At 41.5% G+C, this 18,159-nt stretch overlaps 1 protein-coding gene across 1 annotated transcript in view; it reads right to left on the reverse strand.

Annotated features, from left to right (window-relative positions):
* Positions 1 to 336: 336 nt before the first annotated feature.
* The window catches only part of LOC147684410 (myosin-4-like), a 53,008-nt gene continuing 35,185 nt past the window's right edge, over positions 337 to 18,159 (reverse strand). The window contains exons 17-40 of the mRNA XM_086940335.1: positions 18,010 to 18,097; positions 17,787 to 17,904; positions 17,338 to 17,461; positions 17,117 to 17,253; positions 16,770 to 17,025; positions 16,436 to 16,678; positions 16,169 to 16,345; positions 15,816 to 15,961; positions 14,283 to 14,373; positions 13,786 to 14,175; positions 13,578 to 13,704; positions 13,123 to 13,241; positions 9,822 to 10,018; positions 9,548 to 9,731; positions 9,297 to 9,462; positions 7,613 to 7,737; positions 7,197 to 7,505; positions 6,906 to 7,109; positions 6,022 to 6,147; positions 5,602 to 5,772; positions 5,406 to 5,510; positions 4,788 to 4,883; positions 1,601 to 1,735; positions 337 to 493 (exon numbers count right to left, since the gene is read on the reverse strand). Of these exons, the coding sequence (XP_086796461.1) occupies positions 476 to 493; positions 1,601 to 1,735; positions 4,788 to 4,883; positions 5,406 to 5,510; positions 5,602 to 5,772; positions 6,022 to 6,147; positions 6,906 to 7,109; positions 7,197 to 7,505; positions 7,613 to 7,737; positions 9,297 to 9,462; positions 9,548 to 9,731; positions 9,822 to 10,018; positions 13,123 to 13,241; positions 13,578 to 13,704; positions 13,786 to 14,175; positions 14,283 to 14,373; positions 15,816 to 15,961; positions 16,169 to 16,345; positions 16,436 to 16,678; positions 16,770 to 17,025; positions 17,117 to 17,253; positions 17,338 to 17,461; positions 17,787 to 17,904; positions 18,010 to 18,097 (3,852 nt within the window). The 3' untranslated portion in view covers positions 337 to 475. The remainder of the gene's footprint in view (positions 494 to 1,600; positions 1,736 to 4,787; positions 4,884 to 5,405; positions 5,511 to 5,601; positions 5,773 to 6,021; positions 6,148 to 6,905; positions 7,110 to 7,196; positions 7,506 to 7,612; positions 7,738 to 9,296; positions 9,463 to 9,547; positions 9,732 to 9,821; positions 10,019 to 13,122; positions 13,242 to 13,577; positions 13,705 to 13,785; positions 14,176 to 14,282; positions 14,374 to 15,815; positions 15,962 to 16,168; positions 16,346 to 16,435; positions 16,679 to 16,769; positions 17,026 to 17,116; positions 17,254 to 17,337; positions 17,462 to 17,786; positions 17,905 to 18,009; positions 18,098 to 18,159) is intronic.

Consider the following 18,159-nt stretch of genomic DNA (forward strand, 5'->3'; position numbering starts at 1 on the left):
CTCTGATAAGCCTTACTGCTCGCCCACACTACCACAAAAGAGATCATTGGTATTATCTACTTTAGCCTCTGTAAAGCCTCTGAGGAGCCACTGGACTCTCTGCACACTATACCTTACTTTGGTCTAGTTTATACAGAGACAGTCTACATGGATGCCCTGCATTTTGTTTCTGTGTTACGTTTTATTTCTGCTTTTTATTTTGCTTGTTTATAGAATGTTACTTTTGATCTAAAGCTGACACATGCTAGCACACAAGGAAAGAGAAGATAACAAGGGGATCATTTAAAAACTATAACATGTTCACAAACGCCTACTGAAGACACTCTAGCCTGAATATCAAAGTCCATACAGTAACACTTTATTGTTGTGCAGGTTGACACAAGGAAGCCAACAAATAAATACAGAAGTTCAAGGAAGCACAAAATTCACATTTTGCAAATTTGTAATTCTTCACTTGTTGATAGAAGAATAGCAACTATTCACCTTCGGTTTTCTAGGAGAAAGACACAATTATTAAAATACTAATTCGCATTTATATTTCCACATTGACAAAACGTAAGTTATTATTGACTGCATCAAGCTGCACTTAATAAAAATGCATTTTTACTAAAAATAAGTTGAATATTTCAAGGGAGTAAAAAACATTTGAAAAAAGTATTAACCCACAAACGGCTTATAGTTAGAAAATGATAGAATTGGTAGCCTTGTATATCTATTCATTATGAGGGTAATATCAATCTGTGAGTATCGCTAAAGGCGTTCACCGTCAAGAACAAGTTTGTATATATCTTAAAAAATAAGCTTTTGTATTTATGGAGATTAAGAACGTATGTTTTATCGTTCAAAGGTATTGTTTTGTAGCACAGAGGTGATTTTATTTACCTCACCTGCCACTAAAATGTTTTTTTATTTTATATCGGTAGAACATTTTGTGTTATGATTTACACATAAATATGAATTCCATTCACTGCGAAAGTGAAGGAGCAGGAGAAGACCTCCTAAGAAAAGTAATTTTGAAACAAACCCAAGTAGAGCTGCAATTCTCTGATCTTTCCTGCCTGGACTACTGGAGTCCCATCTAGGTGGCCATTCCTTTGCGCCTCTTAATGTCCAGATCAATGTATTCAAACTTTGAACCTCTACTGAACTACAGCTTACATTGACTTTGTACATAACATTTGCTTTAAATTATTTGCAAGTATTTCCGCCATACACAAATTTTCAACTCAGTAGACAAACTCTTCTCAAGGTCCTAAAGGCTGACAACTAGATCCAAAACTCTTTTTCTTCGTAGATTCTCTTGCAGCAAGCTTAAAAATGCACAGAGCTAACTATCTCCAGTAGTGCTACAATTTGTCGAAATTCCACCCTGTTCATGGCTTTGCCTGATCCCCGAATTACAAAAGCTATATACAATTAAACTCTTCTTTAAGCTCCCAGTCTGCACTGACTCCGCAGGGTTCCCATCCTCTGCTGGAAGTCTACCTCACTTTTTAATCCGTCCTCTGCAACTTCGATAAAGTGCTCCAAAGCTGGTACACAGTATGATGTTGGCAAAGTTAAAAACTATAAACAAAATCGTCCGTTTGATTTAGCTTACCTTGCTCCCAACTTCACGACTCTTGGTCCTGAGTTTATTCACTTGGGATTCAGCAATGTCTGCTCTCTCCCCTGCTTCTTCGAGCTCATGTTGCACTTTCCTGAATCGAATCAGATGTGAATTGGCTTGTTCCTCCTAATGGAAGGAAGACAACAACATAACAGGCACGTGCATGTAATGAATTCCAGATCTACCCTAGCTAAAGCCAATTGTAAACAGGATCGTTTTCTATTACTGTTGTAAAAATGAATCCTAACATACTTCATATGCTGTCACCTTTAGCATTTGTTTTGGTGCAAAGAAAAGTTGCGTATAGGTGGTGTGAATTCTGTTCCACTCATCTAAATGGTATAAAAAACAGAAGAGTTCACAGGTGATGAAGCGACTCATGATGATGAAGTGACTTGTAACGCACACAGCTACTCCAAAGGAGTGTCCCAGCGACACACAAGCTGTTTTACAACTTTTAAGTCAATAGAAGATCATTCACCTAATCTGACCTGGAAACTGCTGGAACTTGTGATTCGAAGGATCATATCTGTATGAAATATTCTAAACTCGAAATAAATGGCCCACATTTGTTCCGGGTATGTTGTTTCAGCCAAGACTACCCGTGTTCTTTACATGCCATTACATTATCTGTAACTCCAGTGAGCCTAGTCCTTCACAAGTGCGCCTTTGCATGGCAGTGCAATTGAAAGGTTTCAATAGATTAGATCAACAGTTGCAGCTCCCATCTATGGAGGGGGAATCCAGACCCTCACCTGCTGCTACCCAGAGGCTCTTTAAAAAAAACATGTTTGTATCATATCTTCTTGCAACTAACAGTTTATAAAACGATACATAGATCTATCTAATTCCCATGTAGCTGTGGCACACAGATGTATAGGAAACATCAAGTGACAGTGTCAGCCATAAGTTAGAATGAGGTTGGTAAACACTCAGATTGGAAATGTCACAATTCCCTCCCTAGACCTGCACAGATTACAGTCATTCCTGGGACACTCTCCCCCCCTCCCATCCCCCCCCCCCATCACCCCCCATCGGCCTCAACCAACTGTCCCATATTTTTGCGAACTTCCAAAGGCACCCTGTCCTGCACGGTATATCGGCTCCTGCCTGCACCACTCCATATTGGATTCCCAGTCTCTCAGTATAAGAATCTGTGCATAACCACAATATCTTATCATGTCCCTTCTTGCCACCGCCAGAGCACACCTGCAAAGCGAGAATGTTTACCTAGCTACGGTCACCTCTCCCTAGATGCCTAGACAGACCAATAGAGAAGTTAGCTTCAGGACCTTCCACAGTGCACAGAGAGCCTGCATTGAACCCTCCCAGAAGGCCTTTATTCTCAGGGACTACCAAAGTGTATGGGAAAACCTTCCCCACAGTCAGTAGGCCCTCATGTAGCTGTCTGAGTAACATCTCCCCATAATGCAGACTTCAGGGCAGTGGATCCGCCATGTCAAGATGGACCTAATCTGTAAAGAATTGTAAAAAATGCCCTATCCCCCCAAAGCATTTCATACTGGCTTTGCTAGTCCGTGAACGTCCGCCATCTCTTGCCCCCGAGAGATCACTCCATTTTGTGATGACAAAATATCCCAGTGCCGGTAGCCCGACACCCTTCGGAGCTCTGCCCACGCACCCAAGTCCCACAGTGGTTCTCCAGTGTCAATTGACCCACCTATCCCAGTCTTTTTGTCACACGCCTGCACGTCTGGACCTACAAGGCAGTCAGTTCCAGGAGGGTTGCCACTCTCCCTGCACTGTAGAGCCACCTTGGGAATCCAGTGGGCTCCATTGCCCACCTGCCTGCCATCAGGGCCAGCTCCCTCTGATCCACAAAGGTCCAGTCATTGACCAGTAGGAGACAAGCCACCCAATAGTACAGTTGAAGATCCGGCAGGGCAATACCCCCATCCATCAGAAACCTAATCAGTGTCCCAAGAGTGATCCTCAGGGTGGCCCCATCCCAGAGAAGGACTCTAACCTCCGCTTCCACCGCTCAGATAAATGGTCAGGGACCGCGAACAATGAATTTTGCACAGCATAAAGGAACTTGGAAAGATAAATTATCATATTCAGGGCTGCCCTAGCCAACAGGGATAGGGGAGCCGACGCCAGTGTTCCAGATCCTTGCGGAAGTTCCACAATATCCTCCTCACGTTCTTATCATAAAACGTATTACGGTCTGTATGGCATGGGCCCCAGCAGTGTTTCAGCTCATAGTTTTGCCCTACTCGGATGAATCAGCAACCAGGGGCTCTTCATGTCATCCTTAAGCTTACTCAATATCATCGGGTCTAGCTGCGCAGTCCCACCGGCCAGATCCACAGCACCCTCGTCGGGCTCCTTGCACTCCTCTGTGCCGTCCAGTGCCTCCTTATGGTGTCGGCCGCCCGATCACAATGCCGCCCGGCACATCTCGCCAGATGGGTCACCCATGGTGCTCCAGATCAGGCCACTCCAGGCCCGCTGGCTCCTCTATGCCGTCCAGTACTCCTCCGGGCCATTGACAGTCAGCAGCTGCAGAGAGTGATCCACCCCGGCCAAGCCAGCCACCAAGCGGCAGAGGCTGCAGAAATTCGGCTCCACAGCTCCTCACAGTTGCCCCAACACCACCCAGGACCACAATTAGCTTCACAGAGGCATGGGGCTGGGACAGAGGGCTCGTGAAACTCACACCAGCAGGCTAGTGGTGTCAGAACTCTAGGCTATGCATCCAACTTTATTGCTGTAATGGCCAAGTCAAACCCCCCGAAGCTCTTCTTGACAAAGGTTTCTCCATGCCCAGCTGTTCAGCTGAAGGTACAAACTACAGTGTCCTTGAATATTATAATGTACTAAATAGTTCTGCAAAAATTCCTGTAGTAGAAGACTTCCTCTTACCAGAATCTCTTTGGAAATGTAAAAGTAAGTGACAGCACATTGCCTTAATCAGGAATGTTATGGGAGTGCTTTCTCCTAGATGAGACTTTCTTTTTAACATATTTTAAGAATTCCCAGCTGAGCTTTTCAACATTGCTATTGCATAGTGCATAATCAAAGTGTTCTGTGAATAAAGTCAATGTACTTCCAGAAGAAGTCCTGGCAGGAGTTCTGTGAACAAGGAGCTCTATTTTGATGTGTGCATAGGTGCCTGTATTACAAACAGTATGTTTAAAAATATGTTATAACTTACCGATTCCTCAACTTGTCTCTTGTAGGCTTTGACCTTTAATTGCAATTTGTCTGCTAGGTCCTGAAGTCTTAGGACATTCTTCTTATCTTCTTCAGACTTTAAGCAAAAGGAAAACGTACATAATTAGTGCAATCTGTAGTTATTCTTTCAATCACAGTCTGGTAAACTTTGAAGCAAATGTAGAATACATGTAGATGTTTACTCTGATAAGAACATCAGTATGGGTGAGGATGTACAATGATTAGGTGCAATAAAATCTACAGAAATAGTAGTGTTTAAATTTCTGTTCATATTATGGTGATATGTATGTACTTGGATGTTGCAAATCATTCAATGAGGTTAGCAAAGACCTATAAAGATGGTACAATATAATAGCTTCTGAGTCACACCGACACGTCTTCTGGTATGAGCAGATGTAGAAGTCCAAGGCGCCTTAAGTGAATCGAGGACTTAGAGCAGGAGTACTTTTTACATTCCAAACGCATTGCCCTCAGAGGAGTTAAAAGAAAAGCTAATATGTAAACGAAGGGAACGAAAGGTGCAGTCTAGTTAGGCTTCATGGGGAATAGCTAATTACTTATGAATAGAACATAATACAAGAAGTAAATATAGAAATACCTGATATGTCAGTTCCTTAACTTTCCTCTCGTACTTGCGAACACCCTTAATGGCTTCTACCCCACGTTTCTGTTCAGCTTCCAGCTCATTCTCGAGTTCATGTACCTGAGAATAGTGTGAATAAGATAATATTATATATATTATGCCATTAGCCCCCCACTATCTAACCAATTCGAAGTTGCAGTTTATAACTCACTCTGCTCTCCAGTTTTTGGAGCTGCTTCTTCCCTCCCTTCATCGCGAGTTGCTCAGCCTCATCCAGGCGATGCTGTAGGTCCTTCACTGTCTGCTCCAGATTCTTCTTCATTCTCTCAAGATGGGCGCTTGTGTCTTGTTCCTTCTTCAGCTCTTCAGCCATCAAAGCAGCCTTCATTAAAGCATAAAAATGAGACTTACTATTGAAAACAACAGATTCCTTTAAATCACATTAAATAAAAATAGTCATAAAATACCATATAAGTTCTATGACAGTAAGTGTCTGTTTTACTTGACTGAGCTTTTACAATTACAGTTTGTATATTTGTGTAATAACTAGTCACAAGTATACACGTATATAGTTTTTTTAGAATTTCAAAGAAATATGTACTTAATTCCTTAGTTTCAATAAGGAACCTACATCTGTAATGGCCTTCTTGGCTTTTTCTTCAGCATTCCTGGCTTCCTGGATGGCTTCCTCTACTTCGCTCTGGAGCTGGCTGCTGTCACTCTCAAGCTTCTTTTTGGTGTTGATCAAACTTGTATTCTCAAAAAGAAAGAAACATACATTCAACATTAACCTGTGAGTAAATGGAAAAGCAAGTTCATAATTAGTTGCAAACTACACTATACCTGACAGAAATGTCATGTGCAATGTGCTCTTTGCCGTGGCGACTCCTCCGCTAAAGCAGAGGAACGTCGTCTCACTGCTTTTTAGCAGTGAAATAAAGAAAAAATAACATGAAAATAACTTGACATTATTATCAAGTTATTGGTTCTTACTGTGCAGCTTTGCTGGGTGGGGCAGGGCAAAGCTGCTCTGACGACAGGAGTAGGTGGAGTGGTGAGCTCAGTTTCTATTTGGGCAGCGTGTTTGGGCGCCCGTCTCGAGTCGGCCAAACATTCATGAGCAATTTACATGTTCTCCACCCAAGCTGTTCTGCAGCCTGGGTGGAGAACATGCCTAGGCTCTCACTTCCTGTCTGAGCTCCAAACCACAGTGCTCAGACCAATCACAATGCTACATTGCAGCGTTGTGATAGGCTCTGGGGATCCTGGGTGTGCTTCCTGTTCTGGCGAGAGTGTGGGACTACGGAGGAGAGATGCAGCAAGAAGGTATGTTTTTTTTTCTTTTTTACACCCGATTTCCCCCCACCATCTCCCCTCCTGCCCTGTCACCCCCGATTCTTGCCGGCCTCCACTGGCTCTTTGCACCCTTTATACACTTATTTTTCTTGAAGACCCCATTGTTCTTAATAGGATGTTTATATATATCATGAAATGTATACCAAAAATAGGCTCTACCTGAGAATGGAGGAGCTGCAAACGTTCACTGGCATCAAGAAGTTCTTGTTCAGCAGATTTACGAGATCGTTCGGTCTGTTCAAGAGCAGCTCTTAGCTCTTCAATTTCTGCCTGTTGCAGATTGTTTCTACGTTCAGTAACAGCCACCTGTTCCTTCAGGTCTTCTTGTCCCCTAGTAGCATCATCAAGATGTAATTGGGCATCCTATAAAAAACATGTTATAACTTAGCTATCTTTAGCCAAAATGAAAGGGAGAACACCACTTGTCTGCTGTTGTTATTATCAAAGTACCTTGAGTTGACCTTGTACGTTTCTGAGCTGCTTCTGTGCTTCTGCAGCCTGGCGGTTGGCATGGCTGAGCTGAATCTCAATTTCATTAAGATCTCCTTCCATTTTCTTCTTCACCCTCAGGGCATCATTCCTGCTTCTGATCTCAGAATCCAGTGTGCTTTGCAGAGAATCTACAGCTCTCTGGTTGTTCCTCTTCAGCTGTTCAATCTCCTCATCTTTTTCTGCAATCTTCCTGTCAACCTCGGATTTCACCTGGTTCAGCTCAAGTTGAATTCGCAGGCTCTTAGCTTCTTCATGTTCCAATGATCCCTTTCAAAACGTAAAAATGTACAGTTTGAAGACCATTTAATCATTACTTAGAATCACCAATTCAACTGAATTGTTTTTATTGTTATTAACATGTCTGTTTTACATACTTCTGCTTCTTCCAGGGCTGTTTGGAAGTCACTCTTTTCTTGTTCGATCTGTTTTTTTGCTTTTTCCAGTTCGTGAATAGACTTTCCGGTTTCTCCAATCTGTTCAGTAAGATCTGAGATCTCCTCTGGAAAAGATATAAATATAATAAAGGTAGCATATTTCTAAACAAAAACTGTATTAAGCTTTGAATAATCAATATTAAAGAGGTCTTTAATGAGATACATTTTTATGGGAGATTCATTTGCTGAAATTGCCCTGCAAATAATTTGTCAATTAATCATATTTCTCTGAAATTTAATTTTGTGTGCTTTGAGATATTCAACTGATTTCTAGGCCATTATAAATAGTATGACGTTTCTCATCTGTAGTATTGATAAGTAACCTTCTCTAAATATTTTGGGTTTGGCTTCTAAGTCTTGTCCAGTGGGCTCCAGAAACCCAATGGCCTTTTTCAGGCTTATTTTAGACGCTATATAGTTAACCTTCCACTATTTAGTTGATCACAAACATATTCTTTTGATTCGTTTGTGCCTCACAAAATTCTGAGCACAAACTTCAGAGTCACTAGCCTCTTATTCTGTCTGAGATGTTAACTCTGTTCAAATCACAGCCCTAGTGAATTTTCTTCATTCAACCATGGACACATAATTTAAATGGTCCACAACATTTTTCTGAAAAGTCTCTGCAATTTGGTAGAGAGGGTTTGTTACAATGGCAGCCAGTCTGACTTAGAAGCATCGTTCATTGCTAATTCAGATGAATAAAAAATGTTGTGCAGTTTCTATCCCAATTCTAGGATAGTCATTTTAAAGATTGCATTATTGATGAAAAAAATAAATTTTAATGTGATACATCTATAGTTCAGTGTTGCTATTGCACAAATGAAAAATAATATTTAAAACTAAAAAAGACTTTGTGTCTTATTTCGATGTCGGCCGTTTCAGTGTGGGAACCGCCCTACCATAGGTCAGTGGATCCGCACACCTGATTATGATGCGGCAGCACATGGTGCGGTCGCAAACTCCCATTTCTCTATCGGAGTTTGTGCGTCAGGTGGAAACCTGCAGCACAAGCTCCCATTGAGAAATGAGTTTGTGAAAATCCCTGCACCGTGTGGCAGGGACCTCATGGTGCCTGCCACACAGTGCCGGGATTCTCAAGGGGGTACCATAGGTGACCCCAGGGCCGCATCTAGAGTGCCAGGGGAGAAGGGGGCCCTGCTTGGGGCCCCCAAAGTCGCTTTCCGACAGCTTTTCCATGTCGTAAAGGCGGACATGGAATTGCTGTCAGAAACAAAAGTCATAATCCCGATGGCGGAAACACCTTTCTTAAGGGATTATAGGCCATTCCGGGTGGCCAATGGGCTTCTTGAGCCCTTTGGAACCAAGTTGGATTCCCCAACTGGTTTAGACTCCAACTACCGTCATTCTAATGCAGTGGTTGGAGTTTAAACCTACAATGTCGGTCAGAAAGCCTCCAACCAGCTGTCGTAGCCTTTCCGACCAACATTGTAATCAGGCACTAAGTATTTTAAAATAAACGGCTTAATCACCTATAAATCACAAATATGGTTGGCCATTATGTTAACTAAATTTTAGTGAGTATTAAGATTGGTGTTAACAGTTATCATTTCTTTGTATGTTTAGTAACCTGAGCGTTATTAACATATACGGAGAAGCTTACGTTGCAGGTTCTTATTTTCACGTTTCAAGGTTTCAAGATGATCCAGAGACTCCTCATACGCATTCTTCATCTTGAAGAGTTCAGTACTCAAGGAGCGGGTATCTTTGAGAGTGGCTTCTAATTCAGCTTGGCCTTCCTCATACTTTTGTTTCCAGTCTGCAAGGACCTGTTAAAAAAATTATGCAGTACACTTAGTAAAACTGCACAAAGTAGTTGAAATGCTTTCTATGAATCTTTGTGTCAGGTGTTACCTTATCAAAGTTCCTCTGTTTCTTGTCAAGAGCTGCAGCAGCACTGTTAGCTCTCTCAACATCGACCATGAAGTCCTCTACTTCATTTTGTAGCCTCTGCTTGGTCTTTTCCAGAGATGCACACTTGGAGTTCACTGCCTCAACCTGTTCCTCAGCATCCTGAAGTCTCTGAGCCAGCTTTTTCCTAGATATTTGCAAGAACCAGATTATTATACAGTGGAAATGTCTCAACTATTTCACATCAACATATATTGGCTTATTGAACTCAGCATACTTGGCCTCTTCCAGTTCCTCTGTCCGTTGAATGGCATCAGTTTCATACTTGGTCCTCCACTGGGCAACTTCTCCATTGGCTTTGGACAGAGCACGTTGGAGCTCAGCTTTAGCTTCTTGTTCTTCTTCATATTGCTCACGGAGCAAATCGCAATCATGCCGAGCAGATTGCAAAGCATGTGCCAAGGCATTCTTTGCCTGTAAGTAGATCAAAATGTAAATACACCTTCACAGTATTAATACGGTATGACACAGCATTTCATTATGAAAGAGTAGAATTGTTGTGTTTTTTTGAATGGCATTGGTTCAATAATAAGTGATTATTATGGCGTTATGTTATGTTATGTAGAATTGTAGAGCGCACTATCACCCAGGTGGGTATGCTGGCCCTGAGCAACCTAATGAGTAGAGAGGACTATTCGAAAAGCCAGGCCTTCAGCTTCCTGTTGAATTTAAAAAGTATGAAGAAGGCTCTTATGTGTAGTGGCGTGTTGTCCCACGTTCTAGGATCAATGTAAGAGAAGGCTTGACTACTGGATCTGGCTTCTCTATGCGTGGGGTGTGTGCAGGTATGGGACGGGATGAGGGGAGGAGTCTGGAAGGTTTGTGAAAGCAAATGCAATTGTTGAGGTACGCAAGGCTAGTGTTATATAAGGCCTTGGAAGTGTGAGTGTGGAGTTTAAATTGTGCTCGTTTGTGAATGGGAATCCAGTGGAGTCCCTTCGGGTGTGGAGTGAATATAGTGTAGAGGGTTTAAAGTGATTCTGGCATCTTAGTGATGATTAGTCTGCAGTCTTCTGGTGAGTTTAGCTTTAGATAGTTGGTCTTCATCCAGTAGGTGATTTCAGTCATGCAGGCATTACATTTTATCAGGGTATGAGCATCTTCTCAGTGAGAGAGAGAATACGTTTTGTGTGGTTGGCGTAGGGGAGGATATTGATGTTATGAGAGTGGATGAAGCTGGCTTGAGTGATCATGTATGCGTTGATGAGGGTCGGGCTCTGAGAATGCTTGCAGAACTTCGTAGATGAGGTCACAGGCTTTCAAGGTATATAATGGTGGGAGACTATGTCGAGACACTGGCCTTCAGAGCAGAGGTGGCTGACGTCGAAACACAGTCCTCCGTCGGCGTCAAGTAGACGTTCGAAGTCGAGCGGTCGGTCGGCTGCAAGATTGAGTCCTCGGTCCAAGAGGAGAAAGTCAACGTCAAGGCAGGCATCTCCTTCGCCTAGAAGAAGGTCGACGTTGAGAAGGCAGTCTGTTCTAAGATGTTCCAGATCAACGTCGAGACACCAGTCCAAGGAGGCCTCACATCCGGTAAGCCTGCCACGTCACCGTCACCGACTTCGAGAACAGGTTCTCCCAGATCTCACAGAAGTTCAACGTCAAGTTTTCCAGACACAGAATTTTAGCAAACATTATGCTGTTATGTTATGTAGAATTGTAGAGCGCACTGTCACCCGGGAGGCTATCCTGGCGCTAAGCAGGTGTAAGCCTAGCCAAACATAAGACCTAGAGGGGACTATTCGAAAAGCCAGGTTTCAGCTTTCTGTAGAATTCAAAAAGTGAGGAGGAAGTTCCTATGCATAGTAGCGTGTTGTTCAACGCTCTAGGATCAATGTAAGAGAATGCTTGACTGCCGGATCTGATTTCCCCATGAGTGGGATTAATGCAGGTAGCGGACCAGATGAGCGGAGGTGTCTGGAAGGTTTGTGAAAGCAAATGCGATTGTTGAGGTATGCAAGGCCAGTGCTACGTAATGCATTGAAAGTGTGGGTGAGGAGTTAAAATTGTGCTTGTTTATGTATGCAAAGCCAGTGGAGCCCCTTCAGGTGTGGTGTGATGGGAGTGCGGCGTGGACGGTTTAGAGTGATTCTGGCCACTGAGTTCTGATTAACCTGCAGCCTTTTGGTGAGTTTAGCTTTAGATAGTTGGGCTTCATCCAGTGGGTGATTTTAGTCCTGCAGGCTTTGAATTTGATCACAGTACAGAGCATTTTATCCATGAGGGAGTTAATGAGTTGTTTGTCATTGGCGTAGGGAGAGGATCTTGATATTGTGAGAGTGGGTGATGCTGGCTAGAGTGTTTGTGTATGCGTCGAAGAGGGTCTGGCTTAGGGAGGATGCTGCAGAACTTCGCAGATAAAACTGACTGACTGGGCCCTTCTAGTGAGGTAAGAGCAAAATCATCGTAGTCGGTGTCCTTGGATCCTGATGTCATATGGGCATTGGATGAGGATGGGGTGGGAGACCATATGAAATGCTGCTGCAGAGAGGTTGAGGAGATAAGGACTGCTCTGTCTCCTCTGTCCAAAGTCATGCGGATCATGTAACATGGAGCAGTCCCATAGAGCAATGCATTTCGGTATGTGATGATCTGGTGTGACAGAAGTATATCTAAACAAACTTAAATGCTTCCCAAATTTCAGTGACTTGATATGATTTTTTTCATGGGCCACTATCTGTTTGGAAAAAAAAGTCTTTATGTTGGGCTCATGCTTAAGATATGTTTACGAAATATTGACTCAGGCAGCAGTGACTATGCCTATATTGATTTGCTAATGTGCCTCTACAATACTTGTGAGCATTTGATTATTCTGGATGTACAGATCACTAGCATGCTTCCTTTAGCTTGAGGAGATCATACTGCTTGATTACACTCACATGTTTTAAATTTGAGAGAACTAAGATACGCGGCCACCATCTTCTGCCTTAAAGCGTTTCGGTATCCCCTGTTACAGAACAGTATAATTTCCTAACAATGTCATTAACCTATGGGTTCTTGTCCTGGCACCAGTTTGTATCCCTAACAGCTTCTCCTGTCACCACCTCTCTGGACCTGATCTGTCATCAAGCACTAGCTGACGGGTGTTTCCAGGTAGAAAGTTTGCAATACTTCGACTAGTGGTGTCAGAGATCTTTCTCTCAGGATATCTCTCTTGTTGACTAATTTTGTATATTTTCTGAAACTGAGAGCCCAATGAAGCCACTTCACTTTGCTGTCATTTATGAACCTCACTAACTCATCCACTCTAGTTGGGTGGGCTTTCTTAACTGCGTGAAAATGTGGTTTGCATTCCATTACCTGACCTGATGCGGATGAAAAGGCAGTGGTGCTTTGAAAGGGATGTATGCATGTTCTGGAGCTCCATTAATATTGTGTCTAAGTTCTCCTTATGCTACTATTTCCATGAAATGCATCTTATTCATTTCATATGATGTTTCTGTCAGCAAAATGTGGCCTTCAATATTCTGTGAAGACATTTGCTTGGGGCAGAGTCTTAAAAGGCCAAAATAAGGTACCTTTGTTTCCTCTTCCAGCTGTCTCTTCAGCTCTTCTGTCTGCTGAGTGAAGGCTTGTTTGCCTCTAGAGAGTTGGGAGATCAACGATTCCTTTTCTTCCAGCTGGCGAGAGAGTTCACCTTTAACAAACAAGCAAGTCATGTAAGTACCTTTCATGTAAACTTTGAATGCTTTCCTGACATTTTTTTGTTTCTTCTTGGGGTTCCTTCCCTGAGGTTGTGCATATGCAGTGATTATCACAACAAGAGGGTGAAACTTTGTGGAATCTACTGTCTTAAGAAATGCATTACGTTAAAGATAATTGTGAGGTGCTTTGAGAAGAAAGCTATCAGTCATACATGGCGAAACAGGGGATCCATATTGCTAAATATTCCTGTATGATTCTCGTATGTATTACTCTATAACTTTAAGGATATATGCTATAAATCAACAAACATTTGTGTTAAATTTCGTACCATTTTCTGTCTGGAAGCGTGCCTTCTGAGTGGTGAGGTCATTAATGAGACGCTGATGCTCGTCGTCTTTAGCTTTAACCTCACTGAGTTGGTCTTCCAATAGACGACTCACCTTCTCAAGGTTGGCCTTTCAAAAAAGATTGCATTGGAATTATAAGCCATAACTGAAAAAACTTAATTACCAGAAGATTGCAATCTAATGTCTCACCTTAGACTTGGAAACATTCTCCATGTTGCTGGCAAGGTCATCGATTTCCATTTTGTATTCACTCTTTTCTTTCTCCAGCTTCTGTTTGACGCGCTGCAGATTGTCAATTTGTTCCCCAAGTTCTGCAACGCTGTCAGCATGCTTCTTACGAAGGGCAGCAGCAGTAGCTTCATGCTGTAGAGTGGACTCTTCCAGATCTCGCCTCATTTTCTGGAACTCTGCTTCACGCTTCTTGTTCATTTCAATCTGGGCTGAAGTGGCTCCACCAGCTTCTTCCAGTCTTTCACTGATTTCTTCAAGTTCCCTGGAGAGATCAGCCCTCAGTTTCTCCACCTTTGCCCGAGCTGCACGCTCAGCTTCAATTTCCTCCTCCAGTTCTTCAATACGAGCCTCAAATATTCAAATATTAAATGTTATCAATGGCTTTCTAATGATAACAATATGCATTTCTGCCATGCTAGTTAACCTAATGAAGTACATCTATTAAAGGTAAGTACCTGAAGCTCTTTGATTTTTTTCTGCAGCTGGGCTCCAAGAGATTGTTCATCTTCAATCTTGCTCTGAAATTGATTTATTTCAAAGTCTTTCCTGTTTTTGTGGAAAATGTGGTGTTATTTTCAAGTAATTTATATAATATAGGATTTTGTCAGTAGAGCTTTAGGTCTATTGGTTTTTAACATAACAAAATGTACTTTATAAATACAAGATAAAATACAAAATAAAAAAATAATAATAATACACTAAAAAACTATATAAATTCAGTGTATATAAATCAAATTGATGCTTGCTTCAACAATCACCCACTAACCCTGCTTCGGCTTTGCCCCCACTTCCTGTGGTCTGTGGCAGCCTGGCAGCTAGTGACTTGCCTCCTTCACTTCTTTGGTGCCTTCACTGAATTCTTTCTCACCATGCATCCTTCAACCCTGCTGTAGTCTATAGATCTCTCCTCCTTCTGATCTGCCACTCCCTTTTCTTTCTTTGTGCCATGTGTGCCAGGTTAGCCCTCATTACATACAGACTGGTAATGACGCTGGAAATTTCAGGTCCAGTAGCTACAGTTACAAACCTTAATATTACCCCATTACAGACTAGACCCTGATGATCCACGTAGAAATGGGTAAAACCAGGTGAATTTGATTTAACACACCTATTCCCCTGTATATTGTTCACTCTTTACCTTATTTTTGCCAAGGAATTCCAGCTTCTTTGACCAGCTAAAGTCCTTAGGGGTAAATGTCAGTGCCCTTGGGATTACCATGTTACTCGAAATCCGAATGGACCTGGTAACTCATGTTACCGGGCCCATCAGAGGTTACGAACAATATGAATAAGTGCCTTTGTGTCAGTGTCAGTGGTAGCATATTGTATCTTTCCCAGCACCTCTGTTTATCTGCCTATCCTCATCTTTTTTCCCTCACCCAAAATCCTATCCCTGAACCTTCCTGCATACTATGGCCAGCATGATGTTTCGGTGGCCACAGATTGATTTTATTGTGGCCCCCCACCCCTGCTGTCGTCTTTTTTTCTGCAGCCTCCACATAGACTGACCTTTGCTTTTTTTTACATTGTAACTGTAGCCATAATGTGTCGAAGAAATGAAAATCACACCTAATGAATTAGATGGCATTCCAAGATACATATATTGAATTGCAATCTAATTCACTACAGTGTAACTACTTTCTTGGAGTGTAATCCCTTAAACATTTCCAACGGTCACTATCTGTTCTTCTGGCATCTTGAACATTTCCAAAATAAATACATATATTTATAAAACATGAATTTAAACCACGTTCTTAGCCGCAAGAGGACTATTCAATTATTGAGACTGTTCTCAAAGGGTTGGGACTCCCACACCAACAACTTCTCGAAATGAATGTCTTCTAAATATATACATTTGTTTTGAAAGTTGCCAGTAACAACAAATAGTTTTTTAGTAAAACAATTTATAAAAAAGTTACAAATATTCATCATTGAAACTGAAACAAAAACATGTTTTTAGGAATTAGGTTTTCTCTATTGACACTAACTTCTTCAGTTTTTCATCGCTTTGCTGCTTAGCATTCTCAAGATCCATCGTCGTTTCCTGGGACAGCTTTAGGTCACCCTCAAGCTTCCTTTTGGCCCTCTCTAGGTCCATGCGAAGTTTCTTCTCTTGTTCCAAGGAGCCTTCAAGCTGTGTAATGTTAAATATATCTGTTAATTAATGCTATTCAAAAAGATTTCTTATCTTTAATACTAATTACTGATGAAAATGGTCACTTAACTGGAGAGTTTTGAAAGAGCTACACCTATTATTGGTAAATTCCATGTATTGGTTCAGCATTATAACAAGAAATGTGTTGAGGTTTTCGCTATTATTTCTCTTTTCCTGGACACTTACATCATCTACTTGCTGTTCCAGCTTAGTTTTGGCTTTGGTCAGAGTGCTGACTTTGTCTTCCTCTGCCTGTAGGTCATCCAGGGTCTGCTGATGGGCCTCCTGGAGAGCTTTCTTCTCCTTGGAAACCTTTGCAATGTTTTCATCAAGTACTGCCATTTCCTCAGTGAGGTTTTTCACCTAAATCACACAGAGGAGTAGCTGTCATTTTAATTATTCTTCAATTTACCATGTTGATGTTTCGATTTAAATCGAACTTCATCACATTACCTTATTCTCCGTGGCGTGCTTTTCCTTCTCTACTTTGGCGAGAGTAAGCTCAAGGTCATCGATGTCTTTCTTCAGCTCAGAGCATTCATCCTCCAGTTTCCTCTTCTTGGCTGTCAGCTCAGCATTACTTTCCTCTTCGTCTTCAAGTCTTTCTGTCAACTCTTTCACTTTACCTTCCAGTTGGATTTTATTTTTAATGAGACCTTCACATCTTTCTTCTGCGTCTGCCATGTTTTCACTTTCCTAATTGAATATTACAATAAAGTATGTTTAATTAATTTTTGTTTATAAAAACTTACTTAGTCATCCTTGAAATTTATGAAATTTCACCTACCGACTGAACCTGTAATGCAAGATCATTTTTCTCTTGCATAAGGGAAACCATTTTCTCCTCCAGTTCCTTCTTCCTTGCTTCAGATTTGACCAGAGCTTCTTTTGTCTTTTCAAACTCTTCTTTCATGTTTGCCATTTCCTTTTCTGTTTCCGCACTCTGCAGAAGTGGCTTTATCTTAAAGTAAAGCTTCATCCATGGCCAGGTTTTGACATTCATGAATGACCTGATATTGTACTGGATGGTCATTATGGCTTCTCTGTTCGGGGTTGAAATAAAGAAGAAGTTAAAAAAGGACCCATATTGATTATTAATATAAGTTTCACTGATGAATCAGTTCTGATAAAAACCTTCTTTCCATCATCTTCTTGAATTCTACTCTCATGAGGAACCCTCTGCAAGCCGCCTGTGTGCGTGTGATGAGCTCTGACAGCTTTTCATCTCTCATTTCTTCTAGACCACCTAGGAGACCAGCTTTGAAGAACACCTTTAATGAATGAAATGAATGAGAAAAGTCCTTCTTCCAATATCATCAGCTGCCATTTTATGAAGTGATTACATAACTCCCTACCTTTGTGTGTCCAAGTTTGTACTGAGTGTGGTCAATATCTATGGAACCCAGCAGTTTTTCACAAGCCTTCTTGCTGTCAATAAATGCGCCCTCTGGAATCGCACTTGCATTGAGCACTTTGTACCTTAAATAAATTATGTACAGACATAGTTTTTTTTGTGGTAATAACACCAGGTTTATTTAAATTATTTAAAATATGAATTTGATAAATGGAAAGCTCATACAAATATTATCTTACATATTTATGAGAAAGAAGTCCTGTGTATGAGTTTGCTTTCTCTCACTTCGTTAGTGCATATCCTTGTTTTTCCATGAGTCGTGAAAACAATTATGCTAACTCTTAAGTCAACAGGTATCATATACATTTCTATTCTTGTAATGTAACTATGCACTGTTCAATTGTTTAGTTGGTTTAAGATGTATTTAACTGTGTTGTGCAGTCTTTTTACCTTTGCTTAAAATCACCGTAGAGGATTCTGCTTGGGAATCCCTTTCTGCAAATTCTGATGCCTTCTAGGACACCATTACATCTCAACTGATGGATCAGCAGATGATTGTCCATTACACCTAAAGGAAGAGAGTAGAGCTCATATCAGTCCACTTAATGCTCACAAGCAACACAGTGATTCTCAAATACTGTATGAATGGGTGGCCATTTAAGAGACACTCTACCTGGAGTCTTTGTCTCATTAGGAATCAAGCAACGTACAAAGTGGGGATGAGTGCTCCTCAGGTTAGTCATCAGCTTGCCCAGATTTTCCTGTAGTAGTAGTGATACACGTGTATTTAAAATACTGCAAATATTTTAGTCAATGCCTCACA

This window comes from Lissotriton vulgaris, chromosome 10 (genome assembly GCF_964263255.1).
Source record: "Lissotriton vulgaris chromosome 10, aLisVul1.2, whole genome shotgun sequence".
Classification (NCBI taxonomy): Eukaryota; Metazoa; Chordata; class Amphibia; order Caudata; family Salamandridae; genus Lissotriton; species Lissotriton vulgaris.